At 41.0% G+C, this 18,251-nt stretch overlaps 2 protein-coding genes, 1 long non-coding RNA gene and 1 other non-coding gene across 4 annotated transcripts in view; 3 read left to right on the top strand and 1 right to left on the bottom strand.

Moving 5' to 3' along the window:
• On the top strand, positions 1–12,950 carry LOC126606879 (probable serine/threonine-protein phosphatase 2A regulatory subunit B'' subunit TON2). The gene is made up of 12 exons (XM_050274259.1): positions 1–313; positions 1,009–1,100; positions 1,279–1,341; positions 1,436–1,534; positions 10,138–10,296; positions 10,384–10,455; positions 10,626–10,758; positions 10,906–10,970; positions 11,123–11,198; positions 11,562–11,663; positions 11,846–12,035; positions 12,472–12,950. Exons 1-12 carry the CDS (start codon positions 175–177, stop codon positions 12,710–12,712), a joined length of 1,431 nt encoding a protein of 476 aa, XP_050130216.1. The 5' UTR covers positions 1–174; the 3' UTR covers positions 12,713–12,950.
• The window catches only part of LOC126606880 (uncharacterized), a 17,604-nt gene continuing 6,485 nt past the window's right edge, over positions 7,133–18,251 (bottom strand). The window contains exon 2 of the long non-coding RNA XR_007617406.1: positions 7,133–7,702. This is a non-coding gene — a long non-coding RNA (uncharacterized LOC126606880). The remainder of the gene's footprint in view (positions 7,703–18,251) is intronic.
• On the top strand, positions 12,235–12,358 carry LOC126609470 (small nucleolar RNA snoR104). The gene has a single exon (XR_007618183.1). It is a non-coding gene; the product is annotated as a small nucleolar RNA snoR104 (small nucleolar RNA).
• Positions 13,409–18,251, top strand: part of LOC126606878 (anaphase-promoting complex subunit 7-like) — a 15,555-nt gene continuing 10,712 nt past the window's right edge. Inside the window, exons 1-10 of the mRNA XM_050274258.1 lie at positions 13,409–13,635; positions 13,739–13,807; positions 13,904–13,954; positions 14,242–14,376; positions 14,474–14,536; positions 15,091–15,206; positions 15,841–15,925; positions 16,119–16,178; positions 16,576–16,621; positions 17,461–17,534. Of these exons, the coding sequence (XP_050130215.1) occupies positions 13,567–13,635; positions 13,739–13,807; positions 13,904–13,954; positions 14,242–14,376; positions 14,474–14,536; positions 15,091–15,206; positions 15,841–15,925; positions 16,119–16,178; positions 16,576–16,621; positions 17,461–17,534 (768 nt within the window). The 5' untranslated portion in view covers positions 13,409–13,566. The remainder of the gene's footprint in view (positions 13,636–13,738; positions 13,808–13,903; positions 13,955–14,241; positions 14,377–14,473; positions 14,537–15,090; positions 15,207–15,840; positions 15,926–16,118; positions 16,179–16,575; positions 16,622–17,460; positions 17,535–18,251) is intronic.

Below are 18,251 nucleotides of genomic sequence, written 5' to 3' on the forward strand. Positions count from 1 at the left end.
AAAAAGTTAAAAAAACAAAAAGAAACCCAAAGGCTCCTGCTCTATATCGCCACTTCCCCGGGTAGATCGGAGCTCAAAGCTCAAAGCTAAGATTTTTATATATGCCCGTGGCAGCTAGGGCTTTGTTCAGCGACTCTAACCGTGCGCGGGCTCCGGCTTGGTCCTAGTTCAGCAATGTACAGTGGGTCCAGCGACGGCGAAGGCCATGAGGCCGCGCAGAGGAAGATCCCTCCCGCCTCCTCCATGCTCTGGGTCCGCAATCTCCGCCGCTTCATCGGATCCGGCGCCGGACTCGGATCCGAAGCCCTCATGGGTATTTCCATGCTAATCCTTCCAAGTGTCGAATTTTAAATTTTGGAATTAGGGTTTAGATTAAAACCATGTGTTACACATTTGGGATTTTGGGTGCAGTCAGTAATTCTATGTTTTCCCTCTTTGTTTTAGGAATCATCAACTGTTATTAAGCTGTTTGCGTAGTGATTAGAACTTCCTTAAGAACTAATGAATCAAGTGATAGCGAGATAAGCTCGTCGAAACAGAACAAATATGAAGGAAAAGCTCTCTTAAAGTTTCAATTTTTTTGAAGTTTGAGGGCTTGTGTCAATCTATCGCAATTGTACGAATGGTTGTATTTAGGTATGCATTATACATTCAACTGAGCCCATGAGTCATGGGTGCCAGCAAATTTCGAAGAGTTCGGCTTGGTTTTCTCTCATTGGTCTGTAATATGAAAGTGTGAGGCACCTGTTCATTGAGTACTTTAGCCCCTTCCCCAAGTTTTTAGTAGATAATGGGTCGCTGTAATTTGCTTTTATGAGCACATCTATGAGTGTGCACGCTCGAGATAGAAACCAAGTTTTTAGTTTCTACCTTGCCAGTTGCTATTTAAATTGCTGAGACATGCACTGATGAAACTGAGGTGGATTTAGTTCATACATATCTGTCTCCATGCCGATATTCTCTGCCTGAGATTTAATCAAGTGTTTTGTATTATTTTATTCTGTGTAGAGCTTGAAACAAAAAGAATCTTGCTTGATATTTTCAAAGAGAAGCAACAAAAAAGTGCTGAAGCTGGCACAATCCCAAGTTTCTACAAGAAGGCATGTAGTAGGGTTTTTGTTGTATTTCAATGATTCTGTTCATGGTTGGGAATCTGAGGAGGAAGGCACTAATTTATGATGGAAAATTCGTAATCTTTAATACATTTTTGTTTTGACCCTTCTGGTGTGCTCTTTCCTTGGTCCTTTTTGACTTTGCGCTGTCTTTCCATTTTTACAGAAACCTGAAGAAGGATCTATTAGTCAGAGGGTCCAGAGGCTGGCAAAATATCGTTTTTTAAAGGTAATCATCTGGATTTTCATTCCTGATGATTATTGTTTTATTATGTTACCTAAGCATCTGACTTTATTGGTGGCATTTACCTTTGTTTTTGCAGAAGCAATCAGATCTTTTGCTAAATGCGGATGATCTAGATGCTATGTGGGTTTGCTTAAGGGAAAATTGTGTGATTGATGATGCAACTGGTGCAGAAAAGGTCTGTGGTAACTGAAACATTTTAATCTGCTTTAAACCTTTGCCATATAACTCCGCCTATGTCTTACATGGCCGGTCCCAAGCCCGGATAAAGGAGGAGGGGGAGGGCGTCAGGTAGTCGACAGCCGGCACTCCATGATCACGTCGAATCCTTATGAAAATGAATCCAGAACAAAATCGCGCTAAAGCTAGGGCGTCACCCGTAAGTGGCGCGCTGTGTGGCCCGAGCACAGTGATAAGTGAGCAAGGGTCGCTGTATCTCCATCGGCACCCGGATGCAGTGTTAAATGAGCAAGGGGGCCATAGAAACTTCTTTTCGAACGACTCCACTCAAAGTTGTTTGGGAGCATATGCTCCTATCAACTTTACCCGGGACACACAAAAGAAGTACTTTGATCCTATTAGACGGGGGAGGGTGAAGAATCTAGGACAGAAGGGTAGAGTTCAAGAGAGCAAAATGCGTTTAGGAACGTGGAATATAGGAACCTTAACGGGAAAATCTATGGAAGTAGTGGAAGTTATGGTGAGGAGAAGGATAAATATTATGTGCCTACAAGAAACTAAGTGGGTTGGTAGTAAGGCAAAGGATCTAGAAAACTCAGGGTTTAAACTTTGGTATTCGGGCACAAATAGAACGAGAAACGGTGTTGGCATCATCGTGGACAAGACCTTGGTACAAGATGTTGTAGATATCAAGAGGGTAGGAGATAGAATCATGGCAATCAAGATTGTAATAGGACAAGAACTTATCAATGTGATTAGTGCGTACGCACCTCAAGTAGGGTTGGATACGAGTTCGAAGGAGAAATTTTGGGAAGATCTTGGAGACTTGGTGCAAGGAATTGCTCAGACGGAGAAGTTATTTATAGGAGGAGATTTAAATGGACACGTGGGCAGGGAGACAGGCAACTATGGAGGTTTTCATGGTGGCCATGGTTTTGGGGAGAGAAACGAGGATGGGGAAGCTATCTTGGATTTTGCAATGGCATATGATCTCTTCTTAGCCAACACCTTCTTTAAGAAGAGAGAAGAACATGTGATCACCTACAAGAGTGGGTCGTCAAAAACACAAATAGATTTTCTTCTAATGAGGAAAGGGGATCGTATAACTTGTAAGGATTGCAAAGTTATACCAGGAGAGAGCGTGGCTAATCAACATCGCTTGTTGGTGATGGATGTACATATCAAAAGAGTAAGACAAAAGAACAAGACTTGGAAGTGCCCAAGAACTAGATGGTGGAATCTAAAAGAAGAAAAACAAGCCATTTTCAAAGAGAAGGTAATCACCCAATGTGTGTGGGATAGAGAGGGGGAAGCTAGCCAAATGTGGGATTCCATGGCTAGTTGTATCCGAAAAGTAGCAAAAGAGGTATTAGGAGAGTCCAAGGGCTTTGCCCCACACCAAAAGGAATCTTGGTGGTGGAATGAGGAGGTACAAACAAAGGTGAAGGCTAAGAAGGAATGTTGTAAAGCCTTATACAAGGAGAGGACCGATGAAAATGGTGAAAGGTATAGAAAAGCGAAGCAAGAGGCGAAGAAAGCTGTCAGAGAAGCTAAGTTAGCGGCTTACGACGATATGTATAAACGACTAGATACCAAAGAAGGAGAGTTGGATATCTATAAACTAGCTAGAGCAAGGGAAAAGAAGACAAGGGACCTAAACCAAGTGAGGTGCATCAAGGATGAGGATGGAAAGGTTCTTGCTACAGAGAACGCGGTTAAAGACAGATGGAGAGGTTATTTTCATAATCTTTTCAATGAAGGACATGAAAGGAGTGCTTCTTTAGGGGAGTTGAGTAACTCAGAAGAGTGTAGAAACTACTCCTTTTATCGTCGAATCCGGAAGGAAGAAGTGGTTGTAGCTTTGAAGAAGATGAAGCATAGAAAAGCAATAGGCCCAGACGATATACCAATCGAAGTGTGGAAAGTTTTGGGAGAGACAGGTATAACATGGCTCACTGACCTTTTCAATAGGATTTTGAAAACGAAGAAGATGCCAAATGAGTGGCGAACGAGCACTTTGGTGCCTATCTACAAGAATAAGGGCGACGTACAAAATTGCATGAACTATAGGGGTATTAAGCTAATGAGTCATACAATGAAGCTCTGGGAGAGAGTCATTGAGCATAGATTGAGGCAAGAGACACGGGTTTCGGACAACCAATTCGGGTTCATGCCAGGGCGCTCAACCATGGAGGCAATCTATCTCTTACGAAGATTGATGGAAAGATATAGAGATGGGAAAAAGGATTTACACATGGTCTTTATAGATTTGGAAAAAGCGTATGATAGGGTCCCAAGAGACATTCTTTGGAGGATTTTAGAGAAGAAAGGAGTACGAGTAGCATATATCCAAGCTATAAAGGATATGTATGAAGGAGCAAAGACTGCCGTAAGAACTCATGAAGGACAAACCGAAAGCTTTCCCATAACTGTAGGATTACATCAAGGCTCATCCTTAAGTCCTTACCTTTTTGCGTTGGTAATGGATGAGTTAACAAGACATATTCAAGATGATATTCCTTGGTGTATGCTTTTCGCAGACGATATAGTGTTGATAGATGAAACTCAGGAAGGGGTAAATGCAAAGCTTAACCTTTGGAGAGAAGTGTTGGAATCTAAAGGTCTTCGCCTAAGCCGATCAAAGACAGAATATATGGAGTGCAAGTTCAGTGCAAATGGAGGCCAAAACGAGTTAGGGGTGAGGATCGGAGATCAAGAAATACCAAAGAGCGACCGTTTTCGTTACCTAGGATCTATCTTGCAAAAGAACGGAGAATTAGATGGAGATCTCAACCATAGAATACAAGCTGGATGGATGAAGTGGAAGAGTGCATCCGGCGTGTTGTGTGACCGCCGTATGCCACTGAAGCTCAAGGGAAAATTTTATAGGACGGCAATAAGGCCGGCGATGCTGTATGGCACAGAATGTTGGGCGGTGAAACATCAACACGTACACAAAATGGGTGTAGCGGAGATGAGGATGCTTCGTTGGATGTGTGGGCACACGAGAAAGGATAAGATTAGGAATGAGGATATCCGGGGTAAATTAGGAGTAGCCGAAATTGAAGGAAAGATGAGAGAAAATCGGTTACGGTGGTTTGGACATGTGCAAAGAAGGCCTACTGACGCTCCGATTAGAAGATGCGACTATGGGACAGAGGTTCAGGGCCGAAGGGGTAGAGGAAGACCTAGGAAAACTTTGGAAGAGACTCTAAGAAAAGACTTAGAGTACTTGGATCTAACGAAGGACATGACACAGGATCGAGCACAATGGCGTTCTAAGATTCATATAGCCGATCCCACTCAGTGACTTGGATTTTCCAAGTCTCCAACCAAGAAGTTTTCCTCACTCGGGAAATTAAGGGAACACTACCCCAACCTACATGCTCCACTCAGAAAGCTTCAACATACAAGCTTCAACAAAAGAAAATTCAAAGAACTTAGCGAAGAAGGCTTTGGTGTATTTAACACAATACGTTGAAATGAAGGAAAGCTTATTTATTGATATCCCCGATAAGCTACAAATATGTACATATACATGAGTCAAAATAAACACACAAGAGGGAGCCTTCACAAAGGTTGCTTAGGAGAAGTCTCAGCAGTCGGTAGAGCCCCAGAAAGAGAAGGCACCGGAGGGGGATCATTTGGAGCCTCAGTACTGGACAGAACCCTAGGAGGAGGAGGCATCAGAGGTTGATCATTTGGAGCTTCATTACGCGGTACAGTTCCAGAAGACGAAGGCAATAAATGCCTTTGGAACAAACCCACAAATCTCTGATGATCAAGTAAAACCTGACCATCAGTTTCCTTCATCTGGTCAAGCTTCCTCTTCATGTTTGTAGCATAGTCATGTGCGAGCCGGTGCAACTGTTTATTCTCATGCTTGAGCCCTCTAATCTCCTGTTTGAGACTCATCACTTCAGCCGCCAATGATTCAACTTGGCGGGTTCGAGCAAATAGGCGTTGGGCCATATTAGACACAGAACCTGCACACTGAACACTGAGAGCCAGCGAATCCTTAACAGCTAACTCATCAGACCGTTTGGAAAGTAGTCTGTTATCTTTGGGAGTGAGAAGGTTCCTGGCCACCACCGCAGTGGTCATATCATTCTTCATCACGGAATCCCCAACGGTAAGAGGACCAGTTTGGGAGACGAAGGATGGGCGCCATATGTTGTCTGGAGAAGGCGGGGTTGCCTCTTCAACAAGGTTCAAGTCAAAACGACGGTCGGAGGGGCCAGACATTTTCAAAGGTGTTGAAGAGAGAAGAGGTCGGACAAATCAAGATATTAGAAGTGCAAGAATGAAGCTTCTACTGGTGGAGATTCAAGTGTGCTTTGGAACTTAATGCCAGCCTCTATAAAAATCTGCACTCGACGGAGCTTCAGAAATCAAAGAGGCGCCTGCTCAGAAATCGAAGAGGCGTTTGCTTTCTCAAAAGTTGGGCTGCTTAGAGATCACGAGGGTTGATCTCAGAAATCGAAGAGCCGTTTGCTTTCTCAAAAGTTGGGCTGCTCAAAGACCACGAAGGCCGATCTCAGAAATCGAAGAGGCGCTCGCTTTCTCAAAAGCTGGGCTCCCTAGAGACCACGAGGGCCGATCTCAGAAATCGAAGAGGCACCTACTTTTCCAGCCTTGTCAGCACCTGTCACACGCACACTCAGCTTTGCGGAAATTATGGGCATTCTGTCAAAGACTTCTGGGGAAGTAGAAAACACATGAATCTTACTGTTCAATCACCCACTTCCCACACGCAACAATAGCTCATGGGTACCACAGATAACTTTGCCAAAGTTCTCTGCCAAAGTTGAGCACGTGAAGCTTGCAGCTCCCACTACATCGCTCTGACCAAGAAGGGTAAAAGAATAGCAAAGAAACAGCACTAACAAAGTTTAGACCCATAAATTTTGAAGGTCTAGCTACCATATTATTACCCACAAGGGTAAAGGAACAGTACCACTGCTGGATAATTGGAAAGTCCATGTATGTCAACCTCTGTGCTTCGTGGCAAGGTAGACTAGCAAACATGCCCAACCTTTACTCACATTCGAGAAAACACTCCCAATAAGATTGCTTGCTCCAAAATCGAAGAGGCACCGTCCTCCGAATCTAAAGAGCCAGACTCCTAACATGACTACTTTCTTAAAAATCGAAGAGCGGGTAAAGGAACAGTACCATTGCTGGATAATTGGAAAGTCCCTGTGTGTCAACCTCTGTGCTTCGTGGCAAGGTAGACTAGCAAACATGCCCAACCTTTACTCACATTCGAGAAAACACTCCCAACAAGATTGCTTGCTCCAAAATCGAAGAGGCACCACCCTCCGAATCTCAAGAGCCACTCTCCCAACATGATTACTTTCTCAAAAATCGAAGAGACACTGCTCCCCGAATCTCGAGAGCCAGACCCCCAGCATGATTGCTTTCTCAAAAATCGGTGAGGCACCGTTCTCCGAATCAATCGAAGAGGCGCTCGCTTTCTCAAAAGCTGGGCTGCTCAGAGACCACGAGGGCCGATCTCAGAAATCGAAGAGGCACCTACTTTTCTAGCCTTGTCAGCACCTGTCACACGCACACTCAGCTTTGCAGAAATTATGGGCATTTTGTCGAAGACTTCTGGTGAAGTAGAAAGCACATGAATCTTACTGTTCAATCACCCACTTCCCACACGCAACAATAACTCATGGGTACCACAGATCACTTTGCCAAAGTTCTCTGCCAAAGTTGAGCACGTGAAGCTTGCAGCTCCCACTACATCGCTCTGACCAAGAAAGGTAAAAGAATAGCAAAGAAACAGCACTAACAAAGTTTAGACACATAAATTTTGAAGGTCTAGCTACCATATTATTACCCACAAGGGTAAAGGAACAGTACCACTGCTGGATAATTGGAAAGTCCCTGTGTGTCAACCTCTGTGCTTCGTGGCAAGGTAGACTAGCAAACATGCCCAACCTTTACTCACATTCGAGAAAACAGTCCCAACAAGATTGCTTGCTCCAAAATCGAAGAGGCACCGTCTTCCGAATCTCGAGAGCCAGACTCCCAACATGACTACTTTCTCAAAATCGAAGAGAGGGTAAAGGAACAGTACCATTGCTGGATAATTGGAAAGTCCCTGTGTGTCAACCTTTGTGCTTCGTGGCAAGGTAGACTAGCAAACATGTCCAACCTTTACTCACATTCGAGACAACACTCCCAACAAGATTGCTTGCTCCAAAATCGAAGAGGCACCGCCTTCCGAATCTCGAGAGCCAGACTCCCAACATGATTACTTCCTCAAAAATCGAAGAGACACTGCTCTCCGAATCTCGAGAGTCAGACCCCCAGCATGATTGCTTTCTCAAAAATCGAAGAGGCATCGTTCTCCGAATCTCGAGAGCCAGATACCACAGACCACTTTTTCAAAGTGCTCTGACAGAGTTAAAACATGTGAAACTGGCAGCTCCCACTACCGTGCTATGACCAAGCAGGGTAAAGGAATAGCATTACTACTTGTTGTTAGGGAGACTCCTATATATGTCGACCTCCATCCCCAACGGACAGGCAGACCTGCAAAAATGCTCAACCCTTCATCATATCTGAGAGGGCACTCCCAACAAAGCCTTTCGAAATATTCAGCTTTCTTTCCCCCCGATAATACCTCTGCAAACAAGCTATACTAGAGCAAGAATATCTCATATCATCAGGGTTAAAAGCAAGAGTATCTCATATCATGCTTTTTCCCTGTTTTTTCTTTTGGCCTTGTTTTTACCTGCAAGACAAGGAGAAAGAGAGCAATCAGTCAGTACTTGGAATCAAGCTTCCAGCCAGGAATTGACTGCCTGGAACCCCTTACCTGATTACTTACCTGGCATTGCTCTCGAGTACTCATCTTCATCATCTTATGTTTCCAGGGAAGATTCCGCATCTGCTTGAGGAACAGATAGGGCAAGTGCGAAGGATACAAGGAAGCATGTGGAGACAAGCGTAACAGCACACGTGCCGATACATCCATTACTTTGTCAAAAGCAAAAGTATCCCATATCAGCAGGGTGGAACGTACTCTAGATTTGATGGACTTGTTTTGACCCTCAAATTCTTCAGTCGGCCTTATACTCTGGAGGAAACCAGAAAACCCTCCAGCTCAGTTCAAGAATAAGCCTGTGGAAAGTTACTTCTTCAAAAGCAAAAGTATCTCATATCATCTCTTCTCATTTTTCTTCTCTTTATCCTTCATGCTGCTGCAAGATGGGGAGAAGGTGAACAATCAGTCGGAGCTCTGATTGCTTACCTTGTCTGTCACCTCTTTCAGCAGACCCCCTAGCTCGGCGACTTGGGGGACTCCTACTACATGGTTTGTATCGCGCTTGACCAAGCCTGAAACTACAAGTAAGCTTCAAGTGAAATTGATACATTACCTTGTGCATCTCCACCAGTTAAAGATACCACCCCTGGATGGAGGAAGAGTACTTCCAGAGAAGATGCCACATCTACCTATGAGACAGATAAGGCAAGTCAAGACGACACCACACTCCGATACTTAGAAGTTTCGTGATTACGAGATCATTATCCCACAATATTTCCTAATGTCATTTGTACTAAATCATTCACTCGTACTCACTAAAGGAGAGCTTGAACCTATGTACTTGTGTAAACCCTTCACAATTAATGAGAACTCTTCTATTCCGTGGGCGTAGCCAATCTGGGTGAACCACGTACATCTTGTGTTTGCTTTCCTATCTCTATCCATTTATATACTTATCCACACTAATGACCGGAGCAATCTAGCGAAGATCACAAAAAGCGACCGTTTTCGTTACCTAGGATCTATCTTGCAAGAGAACGGAGAATTAGATGGAGATCTCAACCATAGAATACGAGCTGGATGGAAAGAGTGCATCCGGCGTGTTGTGTGACCGTCGTAGGCCACTGAAGCTCAAGGGAAAATTTTATAGGACGGCAATAAGGCCAGCGATGTTGTATGGCAGAGAATGTTGGGTGGTGAAGCATCAACACGTACACAAAATGGGTGTAGCGGAGATGAGGATGCTTCGTGGGATGTGTGGGCACACGAGAAAGGATAAGATTGGGAATGAGGATATCCGAGGTAAAGTAGGAGTAGCCGAAATTGTAGGAAAGATGAGAGAAAATCGGCTCTGGTGATTTGGACATGTGCAAAGAAGGCCGACTGACGCTCCGGTTCGAAGATGTGACTACGGGACAGAGGTTCAGGGCCGAAGGGGTAGAGGAAGACTTAGGAAAACTTTGGAAGAGACTCTAAGAAAAGACTTAGAGTACTTGGATCTAACGGAGGGCATGACACAAAACCGAGCGCAATGGCGTTCTAGGATTCATATAGCCGACCCCACTTAGTGGGAAAAGGCTTTGTTGTTGTTGTTGTTGTTGTAAACCTTTGCCATATGTTATAAATATCTCTTATGGGTTTCACACTAACATTTTGATGTTGTATCAAAATCTTTGAAGAATAGTATTACGGCATCTCATCTACTTCCATTACATTATTATCTGCACTTCAATTTATAGCTTTGAATAATTATAAATTTTTTATTGCGTAGTTAGGTATCTAACTAATGCTAATAAGTTCCCTGATTTATCATCGTGTAGATGAACTATGAAGACTTTTGCCACATTGCCTCTGTATGTACGGAGCAGATAGGGCCTAAATGTCGTCGCTTTTTCAGCCCTTCAAATTTCATGAAATTTGAGAAAGATGAACAAGGAAGAATTGCCATTCTGCCCTTTTACCTTTATGTGATGAGAACGGTGGGTATAATTGATAATTAATTCCACCAGGCTTTTTCTTGCATCCTTTTGAAGAATTGAAATTATGCATTATATGACTACTTCCAGGTTTCACTTACTCAAGCTAGAATTGACATGAGCGAACTTGACGAGGATTCTGATGGTTTTCTTCAGCCTCATGTATGAACTTGTTGCAAATTTTCAGCATCTAAGTGTTATATAACTTATATTTGAATTTTGAGACGTGTACTTTAGCTACCTCATTTTTCTGTATGATATTTGATAAATCAATGATGCATTATCTTTTGCCATCTTTTCTTATAATTGTAATGATTTTGTTCTTTCTTCAGGAAATGGAGGCCTATATACGAGGCCTTATACCTAATCTAGCGCAATTACGGGACATGCCTTCAGGCTTTGTTAATATGTATTGCCGCATAGCTGCACAGAAGTTCTTCTTCTTTTGTGACCCTCATAGACGAGGTATGCCAAAGTTGCAAAATATAAAATGCAAGCCTCTCCACTCATTGCCAATTGGTTTTGGGTTGGATGCTTTAACTTTAGAAAAAACCAGATTTAAAATTCTTTATTTAATTGTTGAAAAAAATTAAATTAAATTTGTTCACACAGGAAAAGCCTGCATAAAGAAGGTGTTATTGAGTAATTGTCTCCAGGAACTAATGGAACTGCACCAGGTAGGCTGTGAAAGAATTTGTGAAAAACTTGCTATGTTATAAATTGCTCATCTTTATTAGGTATATATTCTGCAGAGTAATTAATTATGTCAATAAAACATCCAGTAAATTCTGATCTTCTGCTAACTGTATGTCCTGAACTTTATTATTAGGAAACTGAGGAAGAAGTCACTGACAATGAGCAAGCTGAAAACTGGTTCTCCTTGACATCCGCCCAGCGCATATGCGGTGGGTACTTTTCACATCTATACTTTCATTCCATGTCTCCGGGTTCCCTTGTCATTCCTTTTTTGCTATGGGCTGTCCTCTACATGTGGCATGTTTGTGCTGCTGTTAAACTGTATTATGAGTTCAATTGTATTATGAGGCTTCCATTCTAGAGTGAGGTGATTATCTGCAGTCTTGGCTTTGGCTTGATTGCCATTACCTTGTCTTGATTTCGCTTCATATTCTTGAGTCTCGAAGTCAATTAAGTCCTAGGATTAGTATGTAATCTGTACTCTCAATCTCAAGATAAATGCAATTATTATATTTGAAAACTTTAACTCTACTGTAATTCTGTTGGTGATTGCAACCACGTGCTTTCTGTAGACATGTTCATTGCTCTTGATAAAGATTCGAGTGGATCATTGAGCAAGCAGGAACTTCGAGAATATGCAGATGGGACATTGACTGAAATTATCATTGAAAGAGGTATGCCTAGAAAATTTGAATCCATTGTTTGTACTGCGTACATTCATTTACTTAAAAATGCTAAGAAATCAGTATGGAATTCTATTTCTGAGGATGCCCCCATCTGATATGTTATCATACATTTTGTATTTACCTTTTTAGACTCGTTTATTCATGCTTTGCATTTGATATGCCCTCAACAGTGTTTGACGAGCATGTACGGCGTGGAAAAAGTGGCGGAAGTTCTAGGGAAATGGACTTCGATAGTTTTCTGGACTTTGTCCTGGCCTTAGAAAACAAAGACACTCCAGAGGGGTTAACATATTTATTTCGATGTCTTGATCTTCAGGGAAGGGGTTACCTTACAACAGCTGATATACACTCTCTTTTCAGGTAAATATCCTTCTGTTTATGACTTGTTTGTGGGAGACTTATCAGAAACCCAAAAGAAAAGGAAAACTTTATTTGGTGGTAGAACTTACTGTTGTCAAATTTTGTTCTGTTCTTTGCTTGGCTGCTCGTGCAAAACGTGAGTATTGCCTTTTCGCAATGTTCTGTAACACCAAACAGAGCCAAATATGGAAGTAAAGAAGAGGAGCATCCGAAAGCTGGGATGTTACCTGATACAAACTTCCTACAGAAAAACCTCTCTAGTATTTTCCTGCTTGCAGTACTTGAGCAATACATCTGCAAGTCTCAGATTATCAGAGACATGAACATCACTAATGAACTCAACGAACTATAAGATTTCAGTGTCCTTTGCTTCAGCACTGATTCCTTACTATGTTTTGTCAGTCAAAATATCTTATTTTGTGGTTTTATGAAACAGGGATGTACATCAGAAATGGATTGAGGGCGGAAACTATGAACTGTGTATTGAGGATGTAAGGGACGAAATATGGGACATGGTTAAACCAGCCGATCCACTGCGGATTACCTTGGCTGATTTACTAGCTTGCAAACAAGGCGGCACTGTTGCGAGCATGCTCATTGATGTGCGCGGTTTCTGGGCGCATGACAATAGAGAAAATCTGCTCCAAGAAGAAGAGGAACCAGAAGAAGAATCGTAAATACACTCCGCGGACTCAAAAGTTTGCCCCCGGCTTTACTAACAAATTTAGAGGTTTTTTCGTTCTTTTGTTTTTTTTTCTTGTTTTCGAGCTTTGTGTGTAACGAAATGAATTGCTTTGAATTGTGTAAGTCAATGTGAGATGTAAAATAACAAGTATAGCAAATTGTTGATTGGAATGCTCAGACTAAATGTGAGATCATAGACGCAAGTTCAATATAAATTTTTCTGACTTTAAAGCCTGAGGGTACATTCGGCGTTTCGTTGCTTGCCATGGTGCAAGTTATAAAAATGTCATGTTGCCTAGTGTCGAGAGATGACCAAATTGCCAAAAATAGAGCGAGATTTTTATGTTCCCTTTTTTTTTATTATTGTTTTTCTTTAAAGAGGAGAACAATTGGTAACAAGTCATAGTTATTCGTTATTTTCGAGTCCGGAGAGGTTGTGAGGAATTTCCATATTTTGTTGTTTATCAGAGAGCCGTAGTTTTCACTCTTACCGCTGAGCTATTTGTTGTGGTTCAAGAATTTTAATGTTGGGTTCTCAATCAAGATAATCATTAAATAATCACTAAATAGACGAGAGTAACACTCATGGAACACTCGTTTTGACATGCATGTAACATTTTGGTTTAATAACGCAATATAACATATAAAAACTTACTAAAAACAACATTGTATTATTATTAGATCGAAATGGAACAGTGGGTTCCATCGAGCAAGTCGTTCTCACAATTTGGCACGGTGCTTGTTGAGAGCGGGTTTAGCTTCCGTTCAGAGACACTGACGCCTATTGGTCCATAAATCAGCATCGGAAGCAAAATCTTTCAAATTTCACCCACTTTCGCTCCCAGAAATGGAGGTCCCCAAGGATCAAATCGCCACTCTCATGGAGCACGGCCTCTACAACTCAGCTCAGATGCTCGTAATCTCTCTCCTCCCTCCTCCACCTCCTCCTACAATTTCAAATTTTGTCTGCAGTTTCTTAACTTTCCGCCGACTGAAATGTTGTTTATGTGTGGGATTAGGGTTGTTTTCTTGTTTCCTCACCGGCCGCCAGTGCCGAAATCAATCCGCACCTTAAAGCTGAAAGCTTGGTCAGAATCTTCAACTCCATGAGTTCACTTACTCTCTCTCTCTCTCTCTCTCTCTTTTAATTTCTTGTTAATTAAATTGTTAATTTTTGCTTGCAGGTGCTTCTTGGCGATTCGTTGTATCGCGAAAGAGAGTTTCGCAGAGCAATTGTAAGAAAAATCACACATTTTCCAGTAATTTCGTATTGTAACGTACAAAGTAGTGATCTTGCACAAATGTAGTGGACTTAACACTCTTAGTGATTGCAACAAAATTGGAAGGAATGTGTAATTTTTTACTGAGTGAGCTTAACCTTAGGTGAAAATGCCCATTCGATACTTTCTTGTGTTAAAAATCGTATCTACCTACTTCGGATTTCTTTACTGTATGATTATTATGCTGTCATGTTATTGATTTTCGCATGCTTCTTTATATTTGTTTTCTTTTTCGTTGACAGCATACGTACAAGCAAGCATTGCAGCTTTGCAAGATGATTTCCAAGACAAATGCACCAGCTACTAGAAGCTCATTGTCATCAACTAGGTCGTCTTCTCCAAATTTGTTTAACATTTCAGGAATTAATGAGAATGAGGTAGGCCGCTTACATTTTTCAAATACTTATTTCTGTTTCAGCTTATACCAAAGCATAATAGTGGTTCTTTTTTGTTTGGTGCTATTCTACACGACAGGTGAAGTTCAAAATCGCATCCAGTTACTTTGTGCTCGGTGAGAATGGAACAGCCCTTTCTGAGGTACAGACATCCATGCCCTAATGTTTATGGGCTGGGAAAAATTTCATATTATCTGCGTTAATATTAGGGTAATGCTAGGGAGACCAAAATTTTAAACCAAATTTGCAAACCAAATGATGTGTCACCAATTACAAATAAGCACGTTAATCAACGCTTAAGTAATAGTCCAATCATTAACAACCACATCATTTGGTTTAAAAAATTTGGTCTCCCTAGCATTATGCTTAATATTAAGGTCTGAGTATAAAGATCCTGATAAGTCTGTGTTAATTTTGTTGGTTTTACTTGCTTCCTTATCTTTCTTTTTATCTTTTTTTCTATCTATTTCACCTGTAGCCCTATATATATTGTTAAGTTGTGAGCATAGTTTCACTACAGCTGGGTACGTTGGGACTAATTACTATATAAGCACAGGGCACCCTTTCTTTGCAAGCTGGTTTTGCAAGAAGAAAATCTACCCATGGGTTTCTCATCAATATCAATATGCACTTATATTTCTTATGTCACTTTTGGAATATTCTTACTGGGGTCTAATGCACCTTTAAACTTTACAGATGGACAACATTCCAAGCAAATCCAGAAACTTGCCAATGAATCTGTTGATGGGAAAGCTTTATCGGTTTTCTAAACAGAATCGTTCTGCCGTTTCTTGTTTCAAAGAATGTCTAAGGTTTGTCAATCAAATTGTGATTCTCATGTTTCAGTTTGTAATTTTATGTATGCAGATATTTTGAGTCTTATACTTCTTTGGTTAATAAAATTTTGTGATCATTATGCTGCACTAATATTCTGAATCTCAAGAATTAGGAGTTCTTTGTTTCTCTGGAGTCAGCAATATCATGTTCCGGTGGACATTCATTTTTAAGACTTGGATACTGTAGTTGAAGTAATTAAAGGGTGGGAAGGTTGGGGTCAAAGGTCAAAGGCTGTGATCAATTGCAAGATTATAGGTGTTTTGTTTTGCAGACCCTTTAGATCCCTTGTTCTATGCTTTCCTTTCCTGGTAGCTCCTGTATTATTAAAGAAGGTTGCACCATAAATTACTTTAGAAAAAAGTCGATGACCAAGACATTCATATGGATATAAAAGTCTTTGGATTTCCTTCTTCTGCTCCCCTTAAGTTTAATTGGGCCATATTGCATCCATCTCCACTTGTCTTTATTCTCATGGAGATTATTCTCTATGAATTCCTTTCCTGTTGCAGTGTGTTCAAACTTCAAATGTGTTAATGCTTTCTGGTCTGCTAGCAATCTTTACTTCGTCTAGTTATATTCATGCTGCTTCATTTTTGGCGCTTTTGACAGGCATTGCCCTTATGTCATGGAGGCTATTGTTGCTTTAGCAGAATTAGGAGTCGCTGCCAAAGACATTATTTCCTTGATTCCTCAGGTTTTTCCTGTACAGTTTTTTCATAGTGAAGCTGTCTTTGTCTTATGCTGTTTGTAGAAAAACAAAGTTAGAGGGGCCATATGAGACATGGCTCATGTGGCTATTGTTATCTGGTTACCTATGGAGTGAAGCTTTATAATTAGATGTCCATCCCAATGTTTCTTCAATTTAGTTTCTTGACTCTCAATTTCAGACTCCAAACAGAAGCGGGAGGGCTCCATTTGATCATTTTGACTCAAGTCGTTGGCTGCATGTAAGTAACAATGGGGAAAGCAGAGGTCGTTTATCATTAGCTATCATTTGATCTATATTTATTTATTTATACTATATGTGTATATGGCTTCATATCCACATTCAACCGTGACACTCATCGTGACAAATATTGTAAGGTTGTTTGGACAGACTTATATGTCAAGAAGAGAGTAGTTACTATAGCACCTAGTGATGAAGATTTTTGTTAGTCAGCCTATGTAGTTGGTTTGTTATGCAATAGAAAGAATACACGTGCATTTTGCAATTTAGCTTGCACAATTTTGTTCTTTCACAACTGAGCAGTTCTAGGGATAGGATCTACATAATGGAAAGAGGATTGAAAGGAGGTAAGCCCAATTATTCCAACAAAGTTGTTACATTTGTTTTTCTCTGTGCAGCGCTACGTTGAGGCTCAGTGTTGCGTTGCTTTAAATGATTACAGAGGTAATGGGAATATTTTCTTCGGTACTCTTTGGCCTCATTTGATAGAGAGGATTGGCTTGGATAGGACTATTCACTATATTAAAGGGATTTTATAAGAAGAAATGAATGACAAATTCCTTATTTTGTCCAAGTTGAAGGTTACTCATGAAGAATAGTTGTTCCTTTTAATCCTACCATTTTTGTGGGGATTAGTAGGAATATTTTTTCTTCATGAGTAGCCTTCAACTTGGACAAAATAAGGAATTTGTCATCCATTTCTTCCTTTAAAATGTCTTCAATATAGTGAATAGTCCTACCCAATCCAATCCTCTCTATCAACGAGGCCTTTGGGTTTTTATCTTTATGTGTGTTCGTGGAAACTTAAAAAGTATTCTGTCATGATAAGGCTTGCTTCATCGTCGACACTGCATGCATTAGAGGTCTTTTCTATATATTGATTTAGTACGTGGCCTATATGCAGTCACACTTTGTTTTGTAAAATTTGTACAACTAATAGATGGTCATCATATTGTTCTGTCAACAACTCAGTGATTGTATAAAATTTCTGTGCAAAAGCCCAGTTTCTTTCAGGCAAAGAAGTAAAGAGGAACTTTGCATAGATAAAGATGGGGATTATTATGGTTAAAGTCTTGGTGGTATATAGATTAGCTGTATTACTTCTAGAATCTAATGGATGATGCCCTATAAGGAAGTAGAAGGTTGTTAGAAATAGATATTTGTGGCAGTTCTCATTGATTTTATTTCATAACTATTCTCAATCCTAGATGTAGTTTCATTATGCTATTAGTTTGAAATTCTGCTTGCATTGACAGTCTATGTATTTAACTTTGGCATTGCAGGTGGTCTGGAACTCTTTACGGATCTATTACAACGTTTTCCTAATAATTTACACCTGTTACTTGAAGTTGCAAAGGTTAGAAATAATTGTTTGTCAGGTTATTGCGCTTTTTTTGCTATGATAATAATGGTATAATGTTGTCTACCGATTTTGCTTGATAATAAGCAAATATATGCATGCACTGATTGCTGAATGAAACTATGCTTACGATGGGAGGAGTAGGTTTCTGACCACTAAATCTCATCTATATGTACCACGAGTTTGTAGGTTGCTTGTTTGCTTCTTGTAAGTTTCTCATTCCTACTAGATCTTTGCAGTTGCTCTCTATTAGGTATGATTTGACAAAGAATGAATGGCCCTAATACCAACCACAAAAATGCCCACCTCACTACTCAAAGATAAAAGATGATTACAGTTTCATCCTTCTATAAAATTATCTATGAAAATCTTGCTGCTAATTTTTGTCGTGTTATGGGTATAAGTTACTTAACTCCGCCTATGTCTTACATGGCCGGTCCCAAGCCCGGATAAAGGAGGAGGGGGAGGGCGTCAGGTAGTCGACAGCCGGCACTCCATGATCACGTCGAATCCTTATGAAAATGAATCCAGAACAAAATCGCGCTAAAGCTAGGGCGTCACCCGTAAGTGGCGCGCTGTGTGGCCCGAGCACAGTGATAAGTGAGCAAGGGTCGCTGTATCTCCATCGGCACCCGGATGCAGTGTTAAATGAGCAAGGGGGCCATAGAAACTTCTTTTCGAACGACTCCACTCAAAGTTGTTTGGGAGCATATG

Source organism: Malus sylvestris, chromosome 16 (assembly GCF_916048215.2).
Source record: "Malus sylvestris chromosome 16, drMalSylv7.2, whole genome shotgun sequence".
Classification (NCBI taxonomy): domain Eukaryota; kingdom Viridiplantae; phylum Streptophyta; class Magnoliopsida; order Rosales; family Rosaceae; genus Malus; species Malus sylvestris.